Raw genomic sequence first — 27,319 nt, 5'->3', positions numbered from 1 at the left:
GTTCATAGGTAAAAGCTAGTTAGTATAATCCTTTTCCTCTCAAATAATTATATTTCAATGCTTTTGTAATCCCTTCAAAAATCAAATAAGATTTTAGACTTCTTACTAGAATCAAGTTTTGAAGGCTTCATTTCCCACCCTAAGATACTGATGAGCAGCAAACAGCATGAAACCTTAAAATACTGCGTTCCTTGCAAGCTGGTCTGGTTTGATGCTGGTTTTATATAGCCATTTTCAATTTGCTTCAATTGGAAAACGGCAAAGAATGCTTGTGTATTTCCACAGGGGCCCCCAGCATGTTGAGTGGACCAAGGCCTGGATGGGGACTCTGAGAGACCTCATAGAGTACATCAAGCAGTACCACACTACCGGTGTAACCTGGAACCCACAGGTACAGAGTCAGAACCTCACCTTACACACTAGAAATAAGGCGAGACTCATTACCCATTTGCGCTAATATTTATTGTTGGACCTTAGATTTTAAGAGAAAACTCGACCTTAGGGTCTTTTTAAGGAATTGAAAAAAAATTAAGGATATTCAAGTACTGGTTAGGGTTTTCCAATCAACTTAAGAGCTTACCGTAATATAACGATTCCAAATCACACCATGGTTTGCAGTCACTCCAGGGTTTCCAATCACACCAAGGTTTCCAAAAGCACCAGTGTTTCCAATCACAACAAGGGTGTCCAATCACACCTAGGTTTCCAATAGCACCAGGGTTTCCAATCACACCAGGGTTTCCAACCACACAAGGGTTTCCACTCACACCAGGATTTCCAATCATACCAAGGTTTCCAATCTCACCAGGATTTCCAAAAACAAACTTGGTTTCCAGTCACAAACTGGGTTTCCATTCATAACAGATATCCAATCACAACAAAGTATCCTTCACACCACGATTTCCAATCACAACAAGGTATCCATTCACACCATGATTTCCAATTGCAGCAGTGTTTCCAATCACACAAGGTTTTCAATCACAACCAGGGTTTCCAAATACAATAGGGTTTTCAATCACACCAGGGTTTTTCATTTTCAATAAGGTTTCCAATTACAATAAGGTTACCAATCACAACAAGGTTTCCAATCACAACTGGGTTTACAATATAAACAGGGTTACAATCACAACCAGGGTTTCCAATCACAACCAGTAATTCCAAACACAATTTGGTTTCCAATCACAACAGGGTTTAAGATCACACCAGAGATTCCAATCACAACATGTTTCCAATCACAACATGGTTTTCAATTGCAACATGGCTTTCAATCAAACCAATGTTTTCAAAAGGACTGAGGTTTCCAATCACAGCAGGGTTTCAAATCACAACATGGTTTCCAAGCACACCAAAGTTTCCAATATCACCAATGGTTTCCAATATCATCAGGGATTCGAATCACTACAAGAGTTTTCAATAACAACAAGTTTTAAATCACATCATGGTTTCCAATCACAACATAGTTTCCATTCACAACATAATTTCGAATGATAACAATGAGTTTCAATCACCAAGGTTTGCTAGTACACAAGGATTTCCAATTGCACCAATATTTCCTTTACAATAGAGTTTGTTTAAAACTGAACTTTGATAAAAGCCATCTTAAATACTGACAAATTTGTATTATTCTATTATATGAAAATAACACATTGTTAAAAAATAGCAAAATGTTTTAATTAGGGATTAATTATGTCAATCCATTAACACTCATACAATAAAGCAACACATGAAATGTAGGGAAGGAACATCAAACAGCAAGCACAATCTACAAAATTAATTAATGTTGCATTAGAAAAATGTAATTCATGAAGCATTCATTTCTTGCTGTAATAGTGTGTCTGCAGTTTGCAATCAACATTTTGAGTCTTGCTTGATTATGCATAATAATGTTTCTTTGAAGTAAAACTGGGTTCCTGTTAAAAAATGTTTTGTTATGTGGAAAATCAAAGAATAATTGAAAACAATCTCTAGGATCATTGTTAGATACATATGCTCATCATATTAGCATGGAAAATGATTGAATATTGTCAGAGAGTAGAATGAAAATGGCATTCTGCGGTAGATTCCTCAAGTTACACATGAAATGGCAAAAAAAAAAACACCAAGAAAATGGAATTTTTTATCTTGAATATTGTATCAGGTGAAGAAAAGTTGAGCAGATAGGATAGTTATACACCAAGACCTCTTGATTGTTTTAGACTGGTTTTACCATTATCAGTCTCAAAGTGAGACAATCTTGTCAGCCCATCAACAATAGAGGTGTGCTTTGAACTGGCTTGTGTTACCTCAACCAGTGTAATTGAACACCCTGGGCAGCTGTCAGCAATGGCAGGGGATGTGAATAGATCTATGAGGCAAAATTACCATGTGCTGCCTTCCATTTTATACCTCTTTGCATGCTGGGAAATTTGTCGTCTGCTAAAATGTTGTCTGCTAAATTTCTAAAACTAGCATTTTCTTCGATTTTTTTTCAAAGAATACTATCAGAATAGCAAACAGTTTGGATCCTGATGAGACGCCACATTCTGGATTCAAACTGTTTGCAAAGGCCTTTAAAATTCGGTTCCAGCACTGAAAGAGATACCCAATCTTCATAGAAACATGCTAGGTAATTTTGGGAAACCAATTGGAGTCCTTAAATGGTCTTGTTCCACTATCTCTGAGATGTCCTTTATCAGACCTCTTCATAGAATTTCAAGTTTTAAAGCAACACAATGTCTATCTCACTTGGTAGAGTCCAACCTCTTTGAGTGATATGTGCATGGCAGTATGAGCATAATACCCTGCTGATGATAAACAACGTTTCTGTACTATATCACACAATAGTTGGATGTAAAACCCTTGACATTAACCCGTTTATGCCTAGTGGACTCTCCCATCCTTCTAAATTGGATGAACTTATTTCCAAAATTAGGGATGTCTAGTATATTTATTTCTATATTTAGAATATTTCGTACAGAAATTCCTTTAAGCAAACAGCGCAGACCCAGATGAGACGCCGCATCATGCGGCATGTCATCTGGGTCTACACTGTTTGCCAAGGCCCTTTTTTTAGATGCTAGGCATACATGGTTAAAAACCAGGATTTAACATCAGAAATGTCATACTTTCCTTTACTTATAAGCTGTCTTTCTTGGACTGTTCACTCTTTTTCAGTTCCAAGTTTTCTTTGCTTGATTGCTTTAGTTAAGTACAGGCAATAAACTGTATTAGTTTGCTTTGTAATTTTTCCATGGGCCAAAACCTGCTTATGCAATATTGCCCTATTTACCACTATTATTCATCAAATATTCGTTTTTATTACTATTTTATAGTGTTATTATTTTTTCATGGTATTTTTTATTGGTCATATTTATATGCAATTCAGGGATAAAGTCAAGATTCTATAAGATGGAATCTGCATCAAATTTACAAATATTTGATAAATAAGAAAATTTGATATTAATTTGCATTTTCATGTCTGATAACTAAAATATAGTGCAGTTGTAAATGTTTATTATGTACTTGTGTTATGTTTTTATGTTCATTCTGAGTTAAGGCACACTGCAATATCATTGAAGTGATTTCTTCATTGCTTTATTATGCCACTTCCATATGAATTTTGAGGAGTGATGATGATGCATAAATAATTCTATTGGGAAAGTTTTGATTAATAAAATACCAATTATTGAGAACAAAGTATGGTTTATATATCAATAGTGTTATGTTTAAATATGATCATTAAAAGGCAGAATAACAAACACTGCTTTAATTGGAGCTTGTTAAAAAGGGGCCCACATTTGCCTCAGCGCCCTCTATAATTGCCAAGTGGTGTAGGAGGGGGGGGGGGGGGGGGGGGGGTGAAATGACTTTGTGATAACAACAGTTCAAAAGATGTATACACATAATTTTTGTGAATTGGTATACATACACATCATTTGTATGTAATTGTTATATGAAAGAATTGCTTAATTAAACATTTAATTTCTGTGGACTATCATAGACGTGCAGAATAGTTGCTGGCACATATTTATTTCATTAGCAACTACTTATTGAAAATAAAGATGTATAATCAGAGACACAGTGGAAAATGCCCTTTAATGGTGTGTGGGTGTGTATGTGGGTGTTTTTCAAAAGGTTACACTGTTGTTTTTATACGCCCGTCTATGACGGGACGTATTATGGTATACCCCGCGTCCGTCTGTCCGTCCGTCTGTCCGTCCGTCTGTCCGTCCGTCTGTCCGTCCGTCCGTCCGTCCGTCCGTCTGTTAATGTCGTACGCTACGTCAAATATCCTTTTACAGATTTTCTTCAAATTTTAACACAATCTTAATATTGATAAACCCTGATCCCCTTTCGTTTTTGACGGAATTCTGAATTGTCGTTCCAGAGTTATGGGACTTTGTTCGTCAAAATTTCGTGATTTCATTGAATGTCCTACTGTAGCTCAAATATCCTTCGATGGATTTTTTTCAAATTTTAACACAATCTTAATATTCATAAACCCTGATCCCCTTTCATTTTTGACGGAATTCTGAATTGTCGTTCCAGAGTTATGCGACTTTGTTCGTCAAAATTTCGTGATTTCATTAAATAAACTGAAGTAAAAAAATGATTCAAAGGGTTATTTATTACCTTACTACTTCATTGGCGAACGACGGGCGTATCATGCGCTCATGGCGCAGCAGTTTATTTTAGGGTTACTGTGATGATGATGTTCACAAGTTAATGGCACGTATTTCTCAAACACTAGATCAGCAATTTAGGAAACAATTAAATAAAGGTTAAGTTGTTGCAGGCAGTTAATAGCCTGTAAACAGAGTGCATAAATTACTCTATTAAACAGTTTATGAAGTGGCTCAAGAAACATATAGATACCTGATTTATTGATGTATTTATTTCAAAGAAAGGTCATGAGTTTCATTGTTGTGGAAAACATGTAAACGGGTACCTCCTGGGTTTGTTTGAAAGGGTACAGACCACGCCTGTCTTTGAACAAGAACAGCAACTAAAACAACAATAAAAGTTGATATTTTTAACTTAAGTGATTGTCTTTATCCTGAAAGGCTTTCCAACAGAGATTGCAGTCATTTCTGTGTTGTTACATCCCAAGATGCAGAGTACTTCATAATCAGTTAAAACACTCAAATTTGCTGACCTTTCTTTAAGTCTGAACTTAATTATACAAGCAGTATATAACTTCATATTTATTACAGCTCTTTGATTGATGCCATGCAAGCAGTGTTAAATATCATGAAAAACTTTATATGTAATATCATAGCAGGCATGTTACTTTGATCGCTTAACAAATGGATTTTTTGTATCAGATACAAGTTAAAAAAACTGCGTTGTTAATGTTTATTTAAATAACATGGATAAATATCATTGCAGCTGTGTTATTAATTACTAGTACAACTTTTACCTTAAAGTAACTGGGGGAATTTTGGTATAGGTGTCTGCGCATGGTAAACTTACCAAAGTCCCATTTACAAATAATTGGCTTATATGAATATTTTTTTTATTGTTTTCGCATTTGCATAATAAATAAATGATAAATAACACTTCTATCAGTGTTACAAATCATGAAAAACCACCAACAAAGTTCACCAAAAATCATAGCATAGACTCTAGGTCAGGTGATCAAGTGTCTGAGCATAGACTCAAGGTCAGGTGATCGAATGGGCAGAGCCAGGTAAGGGGATCAAGTGTCTGAGCATAACCTCTAGGTCAGGTGATCAAGTGGGCAGAGTGAGGTTAGGTGATCAAGTGTCTGAGCATAGAATCTAGGTCAGGTGATCAAGTGGGCAGAGTGAGGTTAGGGGATCAAGTGTCTGAGCGTAGACTAGGTGATCAAGTGGGCAGAGGGATCTTCTTCCAGTCTGGATGTTAATTTGCCTTACAGGAACAGTAATATTTAATAGTGAAAGCAAGTTGGGCTTATAAGCTGGTTATGAAATTGAGGTACATACAGTAGTTTTGTTTAAGGGTATTTGACCTAGGAAATACTTTACATTTCAAGACATCCAGGCTAATTGATATTGGCAAGTATTTAAAAAAAATATATTTCAAAGTTAAATATGTTTTATTTTTATGGACATACCAACAATTATAGATTTTCCAAAGTTTCAAATTCACATAAAATGTTCAGCAAATGATAATTCGCACAACCAACAAACATACGTTTTACAAAATTGCTTCAGAAAATCGTTCACCTTTATTTGACTTGTTGGCATGGCAACCTTGTACTGGATAAAATCCTGACAAGAGTTTGGTAATGCAGTGTCCTTCATTAAAGCTGGAATCCAGCAACAGTTCTTGCCAGTTATTAATTACCAGCAGTTACTGCTGTATTCTGATTACCTGGCAATGTTTATGGGAGACTTATGATGTTGTTTTTAGGTGGGTAGGTTGACAGATCCATTATTGTTGTTAGAAATGGCATCCATGACAATAGTACTCTTGGGCATTACAGACATTCCCTTACGAATACTCAGCATAATACATGTTTTGGAGCAAAAGAACTCTATCTATTGTAGGGTTTCCATAAGATACTCCACTATTGAATGAACACAAGAAAAATGAATTTTACAAATCTGTTTGGTATTTACCTCAAAAAATGGATGATCTGGTTATTCTATGTACAAGAGATAGGTTATGACATGCTAGTGTTTAGATAGTGATTATTGTTGGTGTTGGGTTCTCCTGAAAAGGCCAATCCAAATTAGAAAAAATAAGTAAGCATATTTCTAAGTTTATGCCCTAGCACTCCTACCTTATTAACTTTCTAGACTCAAGAAAGTTGGGGATGGATTTCTAATAATAGCTGCAATTTCGGGCTATTTCTAGTCCTTGCTGAAAGATTTTCAATTTTGGTGTGGTCTTTTGTTGTGGGAGGAACCCAGAGTACGAAGAAAACTCAACATGTGCAGAACATGTATGGTGACCACCAACCAAACTCACATGTATCCAGGAACGGGTGTGAACTGGAATCGCCTTGGTAAGAAGTGGATGAACCATCCACTGGGCTAACCAGGCACCCACATGAAGGAAGATTTACTTTGATGTGTTCATATACCTGGACCTTGCTTATGGGAGGTCATGGTTCTCAAGCAGTTGTGTACGCTAAAAATTGTAGAAATGCCTGCTCTGATTTCGTCATATTGGTGCAAAAAGGCACCATGTGCCTACTAATTTAAATGTCACACGGTACCTTTTTTGCACTCTGAGGGTCAATTTGTGGTAAGACTTTTATGTGCCTTGTAAAGCAGTAATTCATAATTAAACCAAATAATAAAAACACAAAGATGTGAAGGAGGAATGACAAGCTCTGCAGTTGTGTGTCATTCTAGTGATGCCTTGAATTGTTGAATTACTTATTTATGAATGAAGGTATAACCACTCGGGGTTGCAAAAATCTGTGTCACAAGAAGAGCCAGAAAACTGGCAAATAAACAATGTTAGGGTACATGATTTCTTGATTGGTTGCACTCTTACAGCTGACCTTTTGGAACTTTGTGGAATTATAAAAACAAGGCAATATGTAAAAAAGATGGTTTTCTGTCTCTAAAGCTTACAAAATTATCTATTTGTATAATAATATTAAACCTTTCCCACTGAGAAGCAAAGTTAAAATGTCAATGTTCAAATAGCATAAAACCAGAAAAGCCTGAGAGTAACTAGCCGTCTGTTCAGGTTTTATGTCCTTTGCTCCTCATCAATATCTAAGGATTGGAAATGAAGCCTTTAAAACTTGAATTTAGTAAGAAAGGTCTTTAATGAAACTTAGTGTTCTAAGGGACTACAAATGCGTCAAAAAACGTATCTAAATGGTAAAGGGTTGAAGACAACGAAAATATTTAATGGGAACGGTCAAAATTGTCTACAAAATAAACATCCTCCTTACAGCTTATTTTTTTTATGCCCCAGAAGGAGGGTATATAGGTATCTCAATGTCCGTCCGTCTGTCCGTCACACTTTGCGTTTAGTTTTGAAAAATGCTCATAACTTCTAGTATATTTTGTAGTGAAATCTATGGTTACAAGACTACATCTTTATAAAGAGCCAAAGGTACTCAGTAATTTTTTTTACAAAAATATATTTTCCATTGATAGAGCAGACTGCAAAACAATTGATTAGCTTGATAATTATATGGCTGTTTATTTACACAGTCTGGTCAATACACATTTGATGTGTGTTATTGTTCACCATTACAAAATACAAAGAATGCTTGTTTATTATTGTTCTCTGAACAGTATACAAGTGAGCGTGTTTATCAGAAGGGTATTTCATTAGAGTCCTGATTGGAACATTCATAGGTAAATAATATTCCCAGCCAGCCATGTTGGTTAATACATCATTGCAGTACCTTTGAAAACATACTTCTTAAAGCAAGCCCACATTTCAGGGAATATAGCTAAACTTTGGATTATATAAAAAACATACTTCTCTAATACCCCTAAATATACAATTATTTAGCTCAATAGTATGTTGAAGTAGGTCCCAATTTACAATGCAAAAATAATACCCATTCTGTAATAAAGATGGAGATGTGTGCTCTAAGTCTCTCCTTACTTCATTGGTGAGTGTCATTTTGATTGGAAGCACATGCACAGGTAACATGTCTGTTAGTGATTGAAGACAGAAAATTAACGACTGTAACAGTGCCAAGCACTTGACATGCAATTTGCACACACAGTTATAAACCTAGTTGCAATAACTTTTGCTTGCTGGGAAAAAATGCCCTGGGAATTAAGCATGGCAATGTTAGAAATACAGAAATACTTTAGTCTTTGGCCTTCAGAATAATTTTGGATCTGTTTTCTGTGTCATGTCCTAGATGTGAGGGGGGGGGGGGGGTCCTATAAATCCCTTGCTGCAAAGTGAGAGGGGATTTATGAGAATGTCAATTGTCCATCTGACTTCTGCAACATTTTCCTGACTGCTCCATATCTTCTTTACCCTTTGAAGGATTTTTATGAAATTTTGCTAACATTTTTTGTCATTGAGTTTGACTGAAGGAGGCAAAAACCAAACATCCTTAAGATCAAAGTGACACTTAAATGTATAAAATTTAAGCATTTGTTTGGTGTCAAATTTGTTTATTTGCCATCTGTATCCCATATACTTTTCGAAGTATTTTTTAATTTTACTCATTGAGACTATGATTATTTTGAAAATGTAACCTTGCACAACAACATATGGGCAAGTACTCAATTAAATGTTGAATGTTAGAGCCTGGTTTGATTTTCATATTTACCAAAGGTTCTTTATTGTCCCCTACCGGTGAAACCGGAGGGGACTTATGGTTTGCACTCCGTCTGTCTGTCAGTCCGTCACACTTTTCTGGATCCTGCGATAACTTTAAAAGTTCGTTTTTTTTTCATGAAACTTGAAACATGGATAGATGGCAATATGGAGATTATGCACGTCATTTCATTTTGTTCCTACGTCAAAAATTCTGGTTGCTATGGCAACAAATTAAAAAAATATAAAAAAAAATACTTACAATGGTGGAGTTTCACTGGTTGGGGACCATATTGCTTGGCAATCTCTTGTTTCATTTATCCTTTATGATTTTTCATGAAACTTTTGTGAAATCATAATCACATTGAAGCAAAGTAGAAAAACCATGACGGGGCCGCTCCAAATCAAAGTCAAGGTCAAAATAATTAGGGCATGAATAAAGCAGTCACATGCACTGCCATGTTCAGATTTGCCATACCTTTTTATTTGCATTGAACCTTTAACCCTTTATCACTTAGATGTGTATTTTGACATATTTGTGGTCCTCACAAAGTTTAATAGTTTTAGTTATACTTTTTTTTATTAGATTCAAGTTTTTAAGGCTTCATTTCCAACACTTAGATATTGATGAGCAGCAAACAGCATAAAACCTGAACAGACTGCGAGTTACTCACAGGCTGTTCTTGATTTATGCTGGTTGCAAAAGCCATTTTCACTTTGATTCTTATGGGGCAAAGGGTTAATCAAGGTTAAACTTTATTATTCTTTTCATTGTATTTGTTGTCAGATTTGTCTACCTTGTCACCTTGGCATTGTGGATATGGTGTCCCCCTAGCGACTGGGAAGTCATGGGTTCGATCCCTACTGTGGAATTGTTCTATAGATCTCCCCAACAAACACTAGCAAGGAAACAGTCTTGAGGGGGTTTTAATTAACCTTTGGCTTCGAACACAAAAATATAGAGGTATAAACTTATCTATACCAATGCAGAACGCTTCAAGTTCTGGAAACAGAATATTTGTCTGCAAAAGACAAGTATTTATCTCTGCAGTAAAGCAAAATATCTATCTTCTCTGCAGGCATAATGATCATACATCTTAATACTGTGGCACAATCAAAACTGAACACATGTCCCCCTTAACACAAAGCAAGAGTTCTTATCTACTTCCACTATGTCTTGCACACTTTCAATTATTACCTGGTTAATTTCTCCATTTCCTACTGCTGATAACATCTGGTTTCATTGAGCATTCACAGAAGCCTGCCAATCATTTTGACTGACATATGCTGAACAGCCAATGGCTGATGAGATGTCTTTCCCAGGAGCCAATCATATCATAGCTCTGTGTGGTATGTTGCTAGATTGTGGTACCAAGATAAACTGCAAAAAGTTTGTCAAGAAAACAAAAGGAACATCAGGCTTGAGTGTTTAAGGGTAAACCTGGCTAATGAAAAGTGGCATATTTGTTGGGTATTGTAATCCATGGCTTGTAGCTAGCTGGGTTATAAAACGGGAAGATGTAATGCAGTTGTACATAAGAGAGGAATCACCTTGGTAAGAATTTGGGGATGTGAACACTTATGTATAAGAAGAGGAAAGCATACTGGTAAGCAAGTAATTAGCATCCACCTTTGAGATTCAATTCTACAAAATACTGCTCTGTAATTGCTTTCTGTCCTTGGATTTCTTGCCAGTACAATAAAATATCAGCTTTGTGTGCTTGCTTACATTGTAAATTTACCTCTTTGTCTTTCATAAAAAACCTCCAACAAACATTGTTGATATTTTTTATCAGACTGATGTTTAGAAAAGTACGTTATTTTTACTCATTTAACAATTATTGTCTATTTATTGCAGCCTAAAGAATTATCATAACACTCTTACACAACACTTAACATTTCTCGTATGATCAAAAGTGCCCTCTACAAAATACATGGGTAATGTAATTAATAATGCTTACTTTAGATCACAGTAATCACAATATAAGAGTGATGTTCAGAGTTCCAGAGTTTGAAGTTCTATTACAGTGACTAGAGGCAGTTCATATAACTACCCCCTTGGTAATTGTTGGCCTGAAAAACTCACTCTTCTTTGAGTCCACAGACAGTGCCAGATAAGCAACCTGGAGGCCCGTGGGCAGTGAAATGTTTGGGGATGGCAGTGAAATGTTTGGGGACCATGCCCAAGGCCCTTAGAGTGAAAGAGCTGTGTTGAATTCTACAACAGCCTTAGCCCCCTAATAAACATATTGAACATTGAAATTACCAGCAAAACAACAAATTTTTGCTAATAATAAATGAATGTCACTTGGAGAGGCAATCTCAACCTTTTAATCACAACATTACATTGATGTATAATTATTGGCTTTGTCATGTCATTAGATTAAGCTAAGTAAGTAATTAACAAATATTCTTTTGTCGCACTCTCATGGGGCCTTCTAAAACTCACAGGGCCCATGGGCAGTTGCCTACTCTGCCCAATGGCAAATCCGGGACTACATTGATATAGTGGAGAAGATAGAGACTGTGTCAAAATTCAGTTGTTATGCTCATGTACTCATGCCCCTAATTGCATCAGTATTGAAACTTATAATTAACAGTTCCATCAATTACGAAAACTACAATTAGGAGCAATTACTGTAGGCAGGGATTATACCACAACATAGACCTAACCATCTGTACTGTTAGGGTGGCAAAGGGTGATTATTACCAGTTGCCTCATAGACAGAAATTGTTTATAGGTCTCAAAGACTCAATGCTCAGTTAGAAAATGGTTGTTTTACATATTTTTGATGACTGACAATATGTCAGGTCTTCCTAGCATGGCAAATCCATCAGTGATATATATGCCTCTGCAATGATGACACAAACTTGCAGTCTTGAGAAATCTTCTGGCATTATTGGCTGCATGACAATGCATCTGACAAATGTTTGCTGTGGTTTTTATTGGCATAACTAAGAGTCTCTGTAGGAAGAGAAAAATGTGTTTTGTGTTACGTAAATTGTTATTCTTTTGTCTTTCCAGTTACCATATGAATGGTATTAAATGATTTGAGCGTTTATTTCTATTTGACTTGGACATGTTCCAATGTTGGACATGTTCCAATGCGGGGGTGTTGAAAAGAAGTCAACTACTGATAGGTTTAAAATGTGCTTGCTCTTGCCTATACCAACATACCAGGTGGGTAATAATGTTTTATTACATTCAAGGAATATTTAGACAAGGCTTATGATATTTCATTCATTTTAGCTCAACTGAGCTGGGCACTGTTTGATGAACATTCTCCATTTTTGAGCTCAACTCAAAAGATGAGATTTGAGTTTCAACTCAGCTGAGTGTTGAGAATGTTGGTAAGCTCAAGAACAATCTAAAATCTTAGCTATAACAATATGCATATTTTCTGCCACAAACTCAAGGTCGAGCAACTCAAAAATACTTTTTTTAACACCAAATTGAGCAAGATTGAAAAATTTATCTGAAAAGAGAGACAAAAATCTAAGTTGAGCCAGAATATCTATTCAGGTATGTTCTAATACTAGGCAAAGCTTCTGATATTCCATTCTTTGTAGCTCAACTGAGCAAAACATGACTAACAGCTAATGTAAGTAGGTCGCCATAGCATAGTGGATGAGGTGTCTGTCTGGCCACCGGGAGATCATGGGTTCAGTCCCCATTGTGGGGGCGTTTGTTGATCTTCCCCATAGACAAAAATACTGGTTCTTAGCAGGATACAAACTCAATTCAGTTTCAAAAGCCTTAGGCTTTCAATGCATTTCAGCAAAATTAACCCATTTTTGCCTAGCGTCTAGAAAAAAGGCCTTGGCAAACAGCGTAGACCCAGATGAGACGCCGCATGATGCAGCGTCTCATCTGGTTCTGCGTTGTTTACTTGGAGGAATTTCTGTAAGAAATATTCTAGATATAGAAATAAATATACTAGACATTCCAAATTTTGGAAATAAATTCATCCAATTTAGAAGGATGGGAGAGTCCACTAGTCTTAAATGGGTTAAATAGGTTTAAACTAGCACCTAATGTCTGTCTGTTGCAGGGTGGTGAGGCCAAGCTCAGTGGTGCCCCTGCGCCCCCAGCCAAGGCGGCAGCAGGAGGGGCTCCCCCGCCCCCTCCCCCCGGCCCCCCTCCCCCACCCCCCGTGGCACCAGCAGCGCCCCCTTCAGGCAGCGGGGGAGAGGAAAACAGGGCGGCGCTGTTTGCAGCGATCAACAGAGGGACAGCAATTAGCTCGGGTAAGTACGCTATACTATAGGTAGGATTGGATTAAGATACTTGTCATGTGACCTTTGCCAAGGGGTTTCAGGTATAGTTTTAGGAAATGTTTTTATGTAGGAAACAGCAAGGACACAAACATTAGCTCATATCCAATGCCCATTAATTTTGAACAGAATAGAAAGATACTATTACATGTATTATTATTATTAAAGGGCTGTATTTTTCATGAAGAAAGTCAAAAGAGCTTAATGTATATTGGCCAAATATTTGTTGGAATGAACTGTACAGTCATAATTATAGTCCTACTTTAGATTCTTTTTTCTGTAGATCACAAACAGCAAGTAATTGGTAGCATACATTCAGATTTGGACCAGTATTTATATACCTTGAATCAATATGTCATGCAGTCAGGACAATATAATATTTTGACCATCGTTTATATCCCTAGAATCAAACTGTTATACAATCAGGCACACGTATCGTCGGGGGCCAGTAAAATGTTTACACCTTGAAGCAATCTGAATGACAGCTTGTGTAGGGTTTCAAAGACATGTTCTTGTGAATTTACTTTCTGTGTCCTGCAAAGTTTGATATAGGTTTTCGGATAACAACTTAAGAGATATTTTCAGAGGAAATTTCTTTCTTGGTTTCTTTTGAACACATTTTGTATAATTGTATTGAGTTAGTAGTAGTAAAAGGGAGAGCATTCACCTTAAAGATTTCTATATTTATTTTATGTCTTCAAGTTGCCTCCCTTGTCTTGATGCAGACATTTTGATTTTTGAAACAGCACAACACAAAACAACAACACATATATAAATATAATGATTTTTAGCTCGGCTGTTTTCAGAGAAAACCGGAGGTATTGTCATAGCCAGCTCGTCGTCCCATATCCGCGTTGTGCTAAAACCTTGACATTTTTCTCTAAAATCAAAGTGCTTCCACCTACAACTTTGAAACTTCATATGTAGGTGCACCTTGATGAGTTCCACACTCCACACCCATTTTTGGGGTCACTAGGTCAAAGGTCAAGGTCACTGTGACATCTTAAAAATAAAAAATAAAATCTGACAATCTTTTATTTAAAACTGCACCTGCAGCCGAGCGTTGGCACCCGTTATGCGGTGCTCTTGTAAAAATTATTATTACCCTGGGCAGTTATCAACAGATGATTTTCCTCGAAAGAAAACAACCCAAACACACAACAACAAGTATTTTAGTAGTATGCTTAACTTTAATTATGCCCCCAGTAGTGTGGCATATAGTAGTCACGCTGTCCGGCTGTCCAGCAGCCCAGCATTCGTTCCTAAAAGCTTTGAGATGTTTACAAGATTTTTAGTGTGTGAGAGTACCTTCATGAGTTACATATGAAGTTGGAGCTTTGTTTGTGTCCATTGATTTTTGGAAAAGTAACAGACCTTGGACTTTTTTCTAGAAAACAAGTTTTCCAGGCTTTTTTCCTACTTTAATGCAGATATTGAACTGATGTTTTATTGTGTGAGTCTACATACATGACTTACAGATTACGTTTTAGTTTTGTTTGTTGATTTTTGACGAAGTGTATGGTCTAGAATAACAGTTTTCTAGATTTTTTCAGAAACACTTTTAGATAACTGACCTTATTTTTTGGTGTGTCACTACACCTTAATGACTTACTGATGAAGTTCGGGTTGTGTTCTGGTCCATTGATTTTTGACATAGTTACTGGCCTTCGACTTAAAAATAATCTAAAAAATAGATGCTGTGCGGCTTCAAAGTGTTTTAGGGGGTATTGTGTTTCACGAACTTAGCTCTTGTTTGAATTATATTTAATACCTAGAATTTCGCAAAAGATATTTTTCAATTGTATAAATACAGCATTGAGTAATTGATACTTTCATCTGACCTTTTTCCCTCCAGGGTTAAAGAAGGTATCAGACGACATGAAGACACACAAGAACCCTGCTCTACGTGCAACCTCCGCAGTAACCAGCAGCCACACCAGCAGTCACGGGGTCAGGACGGGGCCAGCCCCTTTCAAGGCCAACAACCCCCCACCAGTCAAGGCCCCTAAACCTGGGGCTAAGGCCCCAGCAGCCCCTACTGAGAAGCCACCAGTGTTTGAGCTTCAGGAGAAGAAATGGGCAGTGGTAGGTAAAACGTATTCCTATATTTGTGTTTGGTGTAGCCAAAATGGAAAATGGCTACTTAAATCTCTACTAGACTTGTGAATTTTTTTATTGACTTGTTAACTCGCTAATGGACTTCTACCAGAGGCGTATTTAGGTGGGGGGCTAGGGGGCTATAGCCCCCCCAGCTGGCTGGCTAGACACGATTTTTAATAAAAACGAGCCCCTTACAGTTTCAATCCACTTGTGTATTTCCTGTCATATGTCCCTTATTAAGCCATAAACAGCTGTCGATTTGTGTGATTAGCCCCCAGGCATGTGTACAGACGATCTAACCTTCGTCAGCTAAAGTGCACGCTTCATTGACTGTAAGTAATAAACTGCGCTATTTGATTGGCTGAAGAAGATACATTCAACTAATGAAATTCATCCATACATTTAGCTATAGATAAATGTTTACAAATGGCTGCCGCATGAGACTTGTGAAAAACAATATTTCAATTTGTAGCAATTAAAGAGTTTAGACGAACGCAATGGACATTCATAATTATTTTTTTCGGTAATTTCTTTGATGAATTTAATTGGTATTAGCTCTTTAGAGTGATAATCCTTTTGAGTAACAAGTTATTGCCAGTGAAATTCAAGTGCACACTTAATGAATGGCAATTATTTCTTATTTATTTATTTTTTGTTTTTTTTTACAAATCAGGCTAACTGCTTTGATGTTCATCCATAGTTTTTAAAATTAAAAAAGACTCAAAAATGAAGAATTACTTTGCTTTATGAAACTAAATCATTTTCTTAAATCGTGACAACATCGAGGCAGCTACACCCGAATTAAACTACACAAGAAACCTAACAACTCCCTTTGTTGACACTTTTGTAAACGAAATGGACACCAAATTCAGTGATTTGCAGACTAAGGCAGTCATGGGATTGAAGTTTATAACTGAACAAATGTGCTCCTCTCCTATCAGTGCTAGTGACCTTGAATGGTTCAATGATGATCTCCCTTCCCCTCAGTCCCTCCCTGCTGAGTTGCACTTTATATGGCAGGCTAGATGGAAAGGTGTACCCAACCCACCTACTACCCTTCAGGGCTCTGTTGCACATTGTGATTCCCAGCTGTACCTCATCATTTACACTGTTTTGTCCATATCATGTGTGTTCCTTGTCACATCATGCGAGTGTGAAAGGAGTATCAGTGCCCAAGGACTTGTTAAGACAAAACTAAGATCATCAATGGGTCAGGACAGGTTGTCCGCTGTGTGCCTGCTTTCCATTCATAGGGACATGGACATAATCATTTTCATGTTGTACCTAAGTTGACCTAGTAGTATATCCAACAAGGTTAAATAAGAGGTCCACCCATCTAACTCTGTTAAAAAAGTTATGGATTAAGATCATGTCTCCCACCACTTTAGTGGTTTGAGAGACATTTGATTTACCCCTGTGTGTCTGTCTGTCCGTGTGTCTGTCACACTTGATGTGCGAACTCAAGTTCTTATTTGTTTTACATGCACTTTTATCATGAAAATGCTGATTAGATAGCAGGAAATCGCATCATTTCAAGGTGCCATTTAAAAAAAAATTCTACGACGGAAGGGGACACCCCTCCTGCACCCACCCCTGTTGAGCCCCCCCTCTGAGAATTTTCTGGATACGCCTCTGTCTACAATCTCTAATTGACTTCTAAAGTCACTAATTGACTGCTAAATTCTCTAATTGATTACTAAAATCTTTTCTTAACTTCTAGAATCTCTAATTACCTACTTAAATCTTTAATTGCCTTCAATAATCTCTAATTTACTTTTAAAATCTCAATTGGATACTTAATTCCCTATCTATAAAATCCCTTCTTGGCTACTTAATTCTCTAATTGGATACTAAAAAATACATTCTTAGTTTTGCATGTTGTTGGTATTTTATTGCCTGTACATAATATTGTACATGATCTGACACTTGCCTCGATACATGAATGGCATATGTTCATTATTCACCTTTTAAATGTGATACAGATTCTTTAATCAAAGCCACTCTTTTTAATTGAAATTCACCTATCCGCCACTGCAGGAGTACCAGGTGGGCAACAAGAACATCGTTGTCGGCGATACGAACATCAAGCAGACGGTGTACATGTACAAGTGTCTTGACAGCACCATAGTCATCAAGGGAAAAATCAACTCCATTGTCATAGGTATATTGTAATGGTGACATTGCTATTGGTATGTTCTCATTGTGACATTGTCATAGGTATGTTGTCATAGTAACATTCTCATAGGTATGTTGTCATAGTAACATTCTCATAGGTATGTGGTCATGGTGACATGGTAAAAGGTACGTTGTCATGTTGACCTTACCATAGGTATGTTGTTATGGTGGCTTTGTCATAGATATGTTGTCGAGGGCAAGGTTAACTCAATTGTCATAGATGTGTTATATTAACTCCATTGTCGTAGGTATGTTGTCAATGGGGCAATATTAAGTCCATTATCGTAGGTATGTTGTCATGGTGTATCTGTGGCTTTCATGGGATTTTAACCCACGACCTCTGGAAGCAAAATAAAAACGGTTTAACACTTGAATTATTCAGACTTGCTAAATTGCTGGCGCAGTAAAGGTCTCTGTTTGTAACAACTTATTTTTCAAATTATAAGTGTTACAAATGCTTGATTATTTTAGTGATATTAATGGATGATTATCTACATGTATAAATGAACCTTTGTTTTATCATTCTTAGTCTGCAGTGAAATTATACATAAATGATTTTTTTTTACTCTTTTGCTGTTTTCAGTCTGGTGTATTATTTTGCTTCTCTGTATTAAATGTATACATTCTTTTTACACTCTATTACATTTTGTTTTAGAATTATCACTTTGCCAAACTGTGACGTGAGCCATTAATTTGTCTTTAAACTTTCATGGTTTAATTAAGTTATATTCAATTGCATGTCATTAACAACTTTTTTTTAATTGAAAGAACTTTTTCTGCTGATTATCTTGTATTAGTCTTGAAAAGCTATGTCAAATGATTATTGATATTCAAGATACTTTCTTATTATTTTCTTCTAATTCTAAAAAATATGCTAAATAGATGAGCTTTGCTCTGAGCAAACTGTATTTATTGCATGTGTGTAAAGTGTCGTCCCTGATAAGCCTGTGCAGGCAGGGCATTTTCTGGATTAAGTTAAACCCTTTGCATGCTGGGAAATTTATCGTCTGCTAAAATGTCGTCTGTTGAATTTCTAAAATTAGCATTTTCGTTGATTTTTTTTCAAAGATACTATGAGAATAGCAAACAGTTTGGATCCTGATGAGACGCCACGTTCTGTGGCGTCTCATCTTGATCCAAAGTGTTTGCAAAGGCCTTCAAAATTTGGTTCCAGCGCTGAAAGGGTTAAGGATAGACCTCATATAAACAAAAATTTAATAAAAGCGGAAAGTGTCGTTCCTGATTAGCCTGTGCAGACTTCACATGCTTATCTGGGATGACACTTTACGCACATGCATTAAGCCCAGTTTTGCCAGAAGTAGCTCAACTCATTGTTAACTTACAGATAGCTGCAAGAAGGTGGCTATAGCATTTGACGGTGTGGTCTCGTCCATTGAGTTTGTCAACTGTCAGAGTGTGCAGGCGCAGGTAAAATTACTAGTCAAAGTCTGGGGCCATATTTTAGAAGGCATCTAAAATGAAAGTTTTTTCTTACATAAAAAAAAACTTTTTTGAATTTTTTTTCTTGAAAAATCAAATTTTTTAAAAAATGAAGCATATTGACAAGGAATTCTGATTTTAGTCCCCTACCGGGGGACTTCTGGTTTTGTCTTCGTCCGTCCGTCACACTTTTCTGGATCCTGCAATATCTTTAAAGTTCTGAATATTTTTTCATGAAACTTGGAATCTGGATAGATGGCAATATGAACATTATGCACATCATTGCATTTTGTTCCTATGTCAAAAATTGTGGTTGCTATGGCAACAAATAGACTAGAAATAGTGCTGAAAATGGTTTTTTTCTGGATCCTGCGATAACTTTTAAAGTTCTTAATATTTTTTCATGAAACTTGGAACATGGATAGATGGCAATGTGGACATTATGCTCATCATTTCATTTTGTTCCTACGTCAAAAATTGTTGTTGCTATGGCAACAATTAGACTAGAAATAGGGTTGATAATGGTGTTTTTTCCGGATCCTGTGATAACTTTAAAAGTTCTGATTTTTTTTCATGAAACTTGCAACATGGATAGACGGCAATATGGACATTATGTACTTCATTTTGTTCCTACGTCAAAAATTGTGGTTGCTATGGCAACAAATAGACTAGAAATAATGCTGAAAATGGTGTTTTTTCTGGATCCTGCGATTACTTTTAAAGTTCTTAATATTTTTTCATGAAACTTGCAACATGGATAGATGGCAATATGTTCATTATGCACATCATTTCATTTTGTTCCTACGTCAAAAATTGTGGTTGCTATGGCAATAAATAGACTAGAAATAATGCTGAAAATGGTGTGTTTTTTCTTGATCCTGTGATAACTTTAAAAGTTCCTAATATTTTTTCATGAAACTGGGAACATGGATACATGGCAATATGGGCATTATGCACAACATTTTCTTTTGTTCCTATGTAAAAATTTCTAGTTGCTATGGAAACAAAAAAAATATTCTGAAAATGGTTACATTTTCTGACAATGGTGGAGCCGGAAGGGGACTTTTATTGCTTGGCAATTATAAGTGTTGTTTGCTTATGTTCTAATAACAGATGATTATATCTAGGTAAAATGGTGTAGGTAAAAAGAAAGTAGGTTTAATTTTATATTCATTAAAATAAATTGTTCCTACTTTTCAACCACAAAAACACACTGTATCTTAATGATGATCCACGACATTCTTCAGTGTATGATTATCTCAGTGCCAAGTTCTACAAACATTTTAGCCTTCCTCTGAGAAAATGGGGTTTAACCCTTTACCACCTTAAATATGTATTTTTACACAAATGTAGTTCTTCAGAAAGTTGAATTTAATTAAAGAATGTGAGTTACTCGCAGGCTGTTCTGGTTTTATGCAGTTTGCACAAAGGCAATTTCACTTTGCTTCTGAACGGGAAAGGGTTAATGCAGGACAAGGCTCATTTCTATGTATTTCTGATGCAGTCCTATTTCTCCCCAGTCTTGTGTTGATTCCATACACATTGCATTATAAGCATTCACATAAACAAAAAATAAACACTTATTGTGGATCTGCCTAGGTGATGGGACAGTGCCCTACGGTGAGCATAGACAAGACAGATGGCTGCATGATGTACCTCAGTAAGGAATCCCTCGACGCTGAAATCGTCACTGCTAAATCCTCCGAGATGAACATCCTGGTGCCTAAAGATGATGGCGACTTTGTATGTCGCCTTAGATTTTTTTCTGTATTTTGTTTGAATTGGTTATGAAATATTTGTTAGCTTAGTCTCCTGGGTTTGATCATTTGAGTCGCGTTCTGAGAAAATTTTGCATTATGCATGTGCGTAAAGCAGTCAGCACAGGCTAATTAGGGATGACACTTTCCCCCTAAACTTGTTTTTTGGTAAGGAGGGACTTCTTGAAACTAAAAATACCATAAAAGTGGAAAGTGTTGTTCCTGATTTGCCTGTGCAGACTGCACAAGATTATCTGGGATGACACTTTACGCACATGCATTATGCCCCCCACTAATTTAATCGCAATACGCTCACATTTTAAGCGATTTTAATGATTGGGGAATCCAGAAAATTTGTGAAATACTGGCAGGGCCTTTGTTTAACTAGCTGACCTGAGAAGAACAGGCTGAGTGAGAAACTAGGTCCCAGCTGAGTTTAAAAACGAGGTCACAAGTTCATATTTTAAAAAGCTAGGAAACACTCTAGAGACACCTTTTTTGCCCTCTTTTCATGAAGCATGGTCAGGACATTTGCCCCATTGATATCTGGGTCAAGATGGAAAATGGGTCAAAAACAAGGTCACATGGTCAAATGAACAAAATAGCAAGTGAACACTCTATAGAGGCCAAATGTATTGTCCAATTTTCATGAAACTTAGAAACTTTGTCTTAATGATAACTCAAGCCAAGTTAGAAAGTTGGTCACTTACTGTCAATAACTCTGTAAATAGCTCAAATTCTGATGTCTTAAATGATTTCAGATATTGACAAGGTTGTGTCCATATCTAGGCTATCAGATCAAAGTTCAGAAAAAGCTTGTGAACACTTTCGAAGTCACATTTGTTTGTGCAATGATATGGTTCTTGTCCATTTAATAATCTTGCAGCCATAAGGCAAGTCAAATTTCCTTAGGTGGCTTAAGTAAACCATTGCAGACAGGTTTTGGGGCAGTTTTTATTGACCCATTTATGCCTAGTGGACTCTCCCATCCTAAAGTGGAACAATTCATTTCCAAAATTATAGATGTCTAGTTTATTATTCTATATTTAGAATATTTCTTACAGAAATTCCTTTAAGCAAACAGCGCAGACCCTAATGAGACGCCGCATCATGCGGTGTCTCATCTGGGTCTACGCTGTTTGCCATGGCCTTTTTTCTAGACGCTAGGCATAAATGGGTTAAAAGTTTGTTGTGAAACCTTGTGAACACCTGCTCAGAATAGTGTCCTTGGGGTGTTAGGTAAGCCCCTTAGAGCCTATTTTCCATCTTGTGGTTTTCTGTTGACAATTACACAACATTTGAAGTTAAACAGGGCTATATGTCAGAGTGGTTTTATAAGCTGTGTGTAAGGTATTAAACAGAGCTAAATGTCAGAGTGGTTTTATAAGCTGTGCGAAAGGTATTATAACTTGTTTTGAAAATAATATCAATATCATCAAAACATGAATACATTACAATAACAATTAAGGCAATTTAGCTCTCTAACTAGGTAAATCATTTTGAAACTGGATTAAAAGCTATTTATATTAAACATCCAATAAGGAAGCAGGGTTTTTTTCCTTCCCAGGGAATTTCTGCTCTTCACAATTTTAAGAAGGTCATGATTCAAACGTTTAGAATTTTTAAAGTTGGGATTATTCATTTAATAACAATTTTGAAAAATTTGCGAATCATTTGTCCACAAAATGAGGGACTGAAAGCCGCTTATTAATGACTGGGGAAGAAAAAGCACTGTGAAGTTGAAGACAGATGTTGATGCATTTTGTAAACATGATTTTCAGGCGGAGTTCCCCCTACCGGAGCAGTTCAAGACAAAATGGAATGGGAAGAAGTTTATCACTGACTGTGCTGAGAGCGTCTGATTGGTCGATATATTACCTAGCAACAAAACTTACATTTATACGAACAAACGCCAATCATGTTATATGTGTATATTTTTTTTTAATTGTTTAAGTCTTTTTCCACAAGGTTTAATGTTGAGTAAAATAAATCAAATAAATATGTAACTTGCATATTATTATATATATATATTCGAATTTAAGAATTATCTCTTTTCCATAAGGTGTATTGATGAACAAAATAGACCAATTAACAGTAACTTACGGCATGTTTTACTTTGTTAATAGACACTTGTTCAAGATTGCACATAAATCTGATTCAATTGACTTTGCCTGTGGGTATTCACAGGATCTTGCTACAAATATTAAGTAATTAGATGTTAATCACTCATTTCGTTTTGTGCGAGTTTCCTTTGACAGCTATGGCTCATTTGTCTGCTTATTAAAGTTAGTTATTTAAGAACTTCTATGTTTCAGTATTTTGGAATAAATTTAAGGTTTGCTTGTAAGTTGTTAAGTTTGCATCCAATGCTTCATATTGTGGGCTGCATTTTGTTTCAATTCCAAAATGTGAATATTTGGGTATTTGCCAATAGTTAAAGAGAGGTTTATCAACAGAATCAGTTCATAGATTCATAAGTGCCCGTGTTTAGATTAATATATTGAAACACATGTTAATCAAGTGGGTCCATTTTCAATTTTGTATTTAGAAATTAATTTGATTTTACTACTGAGATATAATTATCCGTTCAAAGTTTTGATTTGTTAGATGTTTCATTAGTTAATTGATTTTTGTATCTTGTGCAATTGTCTGGAAAATCCAAAATCAAAGTTCAACAAAATATTTTCAAGTGTGGCTCCTATGCTTTCAGTTTCCTGTGAAAGATTATATTGTCTTGAAAGTTCTGTTTATTATTTACTACTTTTTGCATGCATTCATGGTATACCTCTGGTGGATAATTTCCTGTTGACATATCACTTGTATGAAAGTCTTGTCTTGCAAAATGTAATATAATAGGATGAATTAAGTGTAATGCATTTAATACATGAAGTTTGAGGCAGTCACAATTGAGAAGGCTCCTGGTTATACCTGTGAGTAAAGTGTTGTTCAAGATAAGCCTATAAAGTCCGCACAAGCCTGTCTGGGAAAACACTTTCCACCCAGGACTGGATTTTTGCTTAGAAGAGACTTCTTTAAAATGAAAAATTCCATATAAAGTGGCAAGAGTCTTCCCTAATAAGCCTGTGCAGACTGCACTTTACGCACATGCTTTAAACCTGGTTATTGCTCAGCGCCTATGGTATGTAATTTAAAAATGTTTCTTAGCATTTTAAAACAACTAATACGCTGGGTTAAACATTTTTAATGTATTTGTGTAATAGGTTTTTGGTATGCATAAGCTTATCAGTTCTGGCATCTGCAAAGTCAAAAATAAACAATATCTTGGAGTAATTAATTAAAAAACAGAGATTTGTGTTATGAATGTCAATGTTAAGTATGAAAAGTATCAATGAAAATTTCAAATGAGGTATTATAAAATCTGCCTGCTTTTAATTATGCAAGAATTTCTTAACATTTCAGAACTTAATATCAATTAAACATTGTGCGTTTACTTACGCTCATATAAAGCATTATTAACAGGGGCTGTTGCACAAAAATGCTGGTGTCTGACAGTGTGCAATATTTATTGTGTTTTTCTTTCCTATAATGTCTTTAATTTAATAATATTTTTGTATAAGTCCCTAACAAATTGATGAGATCTTATTTGGATTTGCTGCATCCATTTTTTTAATTAAATAAAAATGTATATTTTTCAATTGTCCATGCATTGTCTGTTGACCCGCATCTGATTTTTTTTACAGTTAAGGATTAATTTGGTTAAGCTTATATTTTTGTACAACTTTGTTTTTTCATTTAATGGTAAATATTTTCAATGGCATCATAAAGCTGTTTGTTTTAGTTAATAGCTGTTGATTTGCAGCAGATATATTATATAATACCTATTTTAAGCATCCAATTTTGCTCAATTGACTGTTAACGAACATGATAGTGAATGTAGATTGCTTAGTGTGATTTTTATACTTGCTTGTTCACGTTACCGTTTCGAACATATATTAAATGGATCATGAATATTGTTTGAACCCCTAGCTCTCTTATAAAGACAAATATATTATTCTGATGTTTACTTGAACCAACATGGACTGTTAAACATTGTACATGATCATACTATGCTATTTTAGCTAGAATGTTAAACATGAATGTAGACTGTTTATGTTCTTCTGTGTTTGTATTATCTGTATTTAAAGAACTGTAGCGTCCTAGCTTTTTGTATTCTATTAGTACAAATAAAATCAATATATATCTTTCGAAATTTAGTTGTTTTTTATAATGGGTTAAATACTCATTCGGAGATGATCAATCAATAAAAATGTTTAAATGAAAAGTTACTTCATATGGCTCTTATTTGGAGGAATGTAAGAAAATAAACATTTTATAGAAATTCTTAACATTAAAAAACAAAGTGGATTGCTGGAAAAGTATGTCTGAACATGCATTACAATTAAACTGTATTGTTGCTATGTGGCAAAAAAGCAAACATCTGTTAACTAAGTGAACGAAAATTTATCATATGCCATACCCTGTTTCCCATGTAATATAACAATTACATTTTTTTATATTACACATGTGTAATACAACATAGAGTTTTCATTGGCTTAGTTTTCGTTTATTGACCAATCGCATTTTGTTATTTCGCTGAAATGACGTTGCAACGTCAAATGACGTCACGAAATGTAAACAACATTCGGGATTTATCATTATGTTTGCGTAAATATTTATTTAATTTGCTCATTTAAAAGCATTTGATAAAAAGATCTTACAGTCGTTGTCATATCATACCATATTGTATTGAACTCGTCCAGGAAATTCGTTAGTAAGCTCGTCAAAGGCTCGCTTACTAACAAAATTCCTGAACTCGTTTAATAACTCATGCCAGATCCTATATATAGCCAGTGACGACAACAACTCTGTGGACAGCAGACGAGCACCTGAATCACAGCTTCTATGGCAAGCGAAATGCACATTAATTCCTTAAAGGGATCTTTTCACGCTTTGGTAAATTGACAAAATTGAAAAAAGTTGCTTCAGATTCGTAAGTTTTCGTTTTAGTTATGATATTTGTGAGGAAACAGTAATACTGAACATTAACCATGCTCTAATATAGCCATTATATGCATCTTTTGACGATTTTAAAACCTAAAAATTATAAAGCGTTGCAACGCGAAACGATTGAATAATTTGGAGAGTTCTGTTTTTGTCGTTAAATTTTGTGAAACTACGAAGATTGCTTATATAGTTATAAAATACGTCACTAATGTGTACTCGGCGGAATAGCTCAGTAGGCTAAAGCGTTTTTACTTCAGGACTCTGGCAGGACTCCAGGGGTCACTGGTTCGAAACCTGCTCCGGGCAATGTTCTTTTCCTTTTTTTATTTTTTTCCTTGATTTTTTACTGGAGCTTTTACGATCCAATGTTTACATTTACCAATATAAAGCATTTAATGAATAAGTTAAAAAAATGCCAAAATCTGTGAAAAGGCCCCTTTAACTCACGGTTTAACAGTTAACTTTATAGTTAAAGAGACTTTGAACCCGGGTTCAAAGTGCCGTTTGCACATTAAGTCCTTAAACCCGGGTTCAAGACTTTGAACCGCGGTTTAAAGTGTGTCTAAAAATAGATACAAATCTGTTATCCGAGACAACCAATCAGCGGAGCTGAAACCACAATTAGAAGGTAAATGCCGCGACTTCATTGGTCATCTCTTTACTATAGGGTTAAGAGGGTTTTTTTCACTTATAAGTTGCATATTCACCGCATGAAATGTGTGTTGTCAGTGTCAAACAACACATTAGTGTAAGAAGATAAAAAATATACTACGGGAGTGCACATCATATGTGTCTTCACATGCCTTATTATGAGTATATTTCTTCACTATCGAAATATATCGTATGTTAATGTTTGATTTAAACGCAGTTTTCTTTCGACACATTAAATCACACTTTCATAGCCGCGTCATGCGAAAATGGGTCTAATGCGTTTCGACCAGCGTTTCTTAAGCTCAACAAGTGCATTTGCGCAGTCTGGTCAGAGGCTATGCTGTTCGCTATACAATCAGTCAATATGTTATGGTCTCATTATGTATCCCCTGACCAGACTGATAGATGAGTGGGCTATATATATATATTCAAAATATTAGTAGCAAACTTGTAAATAAGGGCAGCCTATCCAGGCGTTCAGGAACGATTTCCAGACGTGCTGAAGGAGTACGGCAAACATTGTGGTTGGATTATTGAACGATTTTCTTCTTATCGTGACACTATACTATTTTGGTAATGATTGTTTTCTCCTCTTGAAAGCAAAACTGAAATTCTGCGAAATAGATTTTAACGCGTAATTGTAACTGGGCCACAATTTGTGTCGTTTGAACATTCAGAGTAGTCCGGAATTCCTTACA

The 27,319-nt window shown here is 35.8% G+C and overlaps 1 protein-coding gene across 5 annotated transcripts in view; it reads left to right on the top strand.

Moving 5' to 3' along the window:
* The window catches only part of LOC127856982 (adenylyl cyclase-associated protein 1-like), a 95,417-nt gene extending 70,241 nt beyond the window's left edge, over nucleotides 1–25,176 (top strand). For all 5 annotated transcript variants that reach the window (XM_052393214.1, XM_052393213.1, XM_052393211.1 and 2 more), the window contains 7 exons: nucleotides 286–391; nucleotides 13,272–13,467; nucleotides 15,350–15,579; nucleotides 17,632–17,755; nucleotides 19,115–19,197; nucleotides 20,809–20,952; nucleotides 22,748–25,176. In XM_052393214.1, coding sequence (XP_052249174.1) covers nucleotides 286–391; nucleotides 13,272–13,467; nucleotides 15,350–15,579; nucleotides 17,632–17,755; nucleotides 19,115–19,197; nucleotides 20,809–20,952; nucleotides 22,748–22,828 — 964 coding nt within the window. In that variant the 3' untranslated portion in view covers nucleotides 22,829–25,176. The remainder of the gene's footprint in view (nucleotides 1–285; nucleotides 392–13,271; nucleotides 13,468–15,349; nucleotides 15,580–17,631; nucleotides 17,756–19,114; nucleotides 19,198–20,808; nucleotides 20,953–22,747) is intronic.
* Nucleotides 25,177–27,319: the final 2,143 nt, after the last annotated feature.

The sequence above is a fragment of the Dreissena polymorpha genome, chromosome 14 (assembly GCF_020536995.1).
Source record: "Dreissena polymorpha isolate Duluth1 chromosome 14, UMN_Dpol_1.0, whole genome shotgun sequence".
Lineage (NCBI taxonomy): Eukaryota > Metazoa > Mollusca > Bivalvia > Myida > Dreissenidae > Dreissena > Dreissena polymorpha.
The sequence above is the reverse complement of the archived record's forward strand: the minus strand, read 5'-3'. Positions and strand labels throughout refer to the sequence as shown.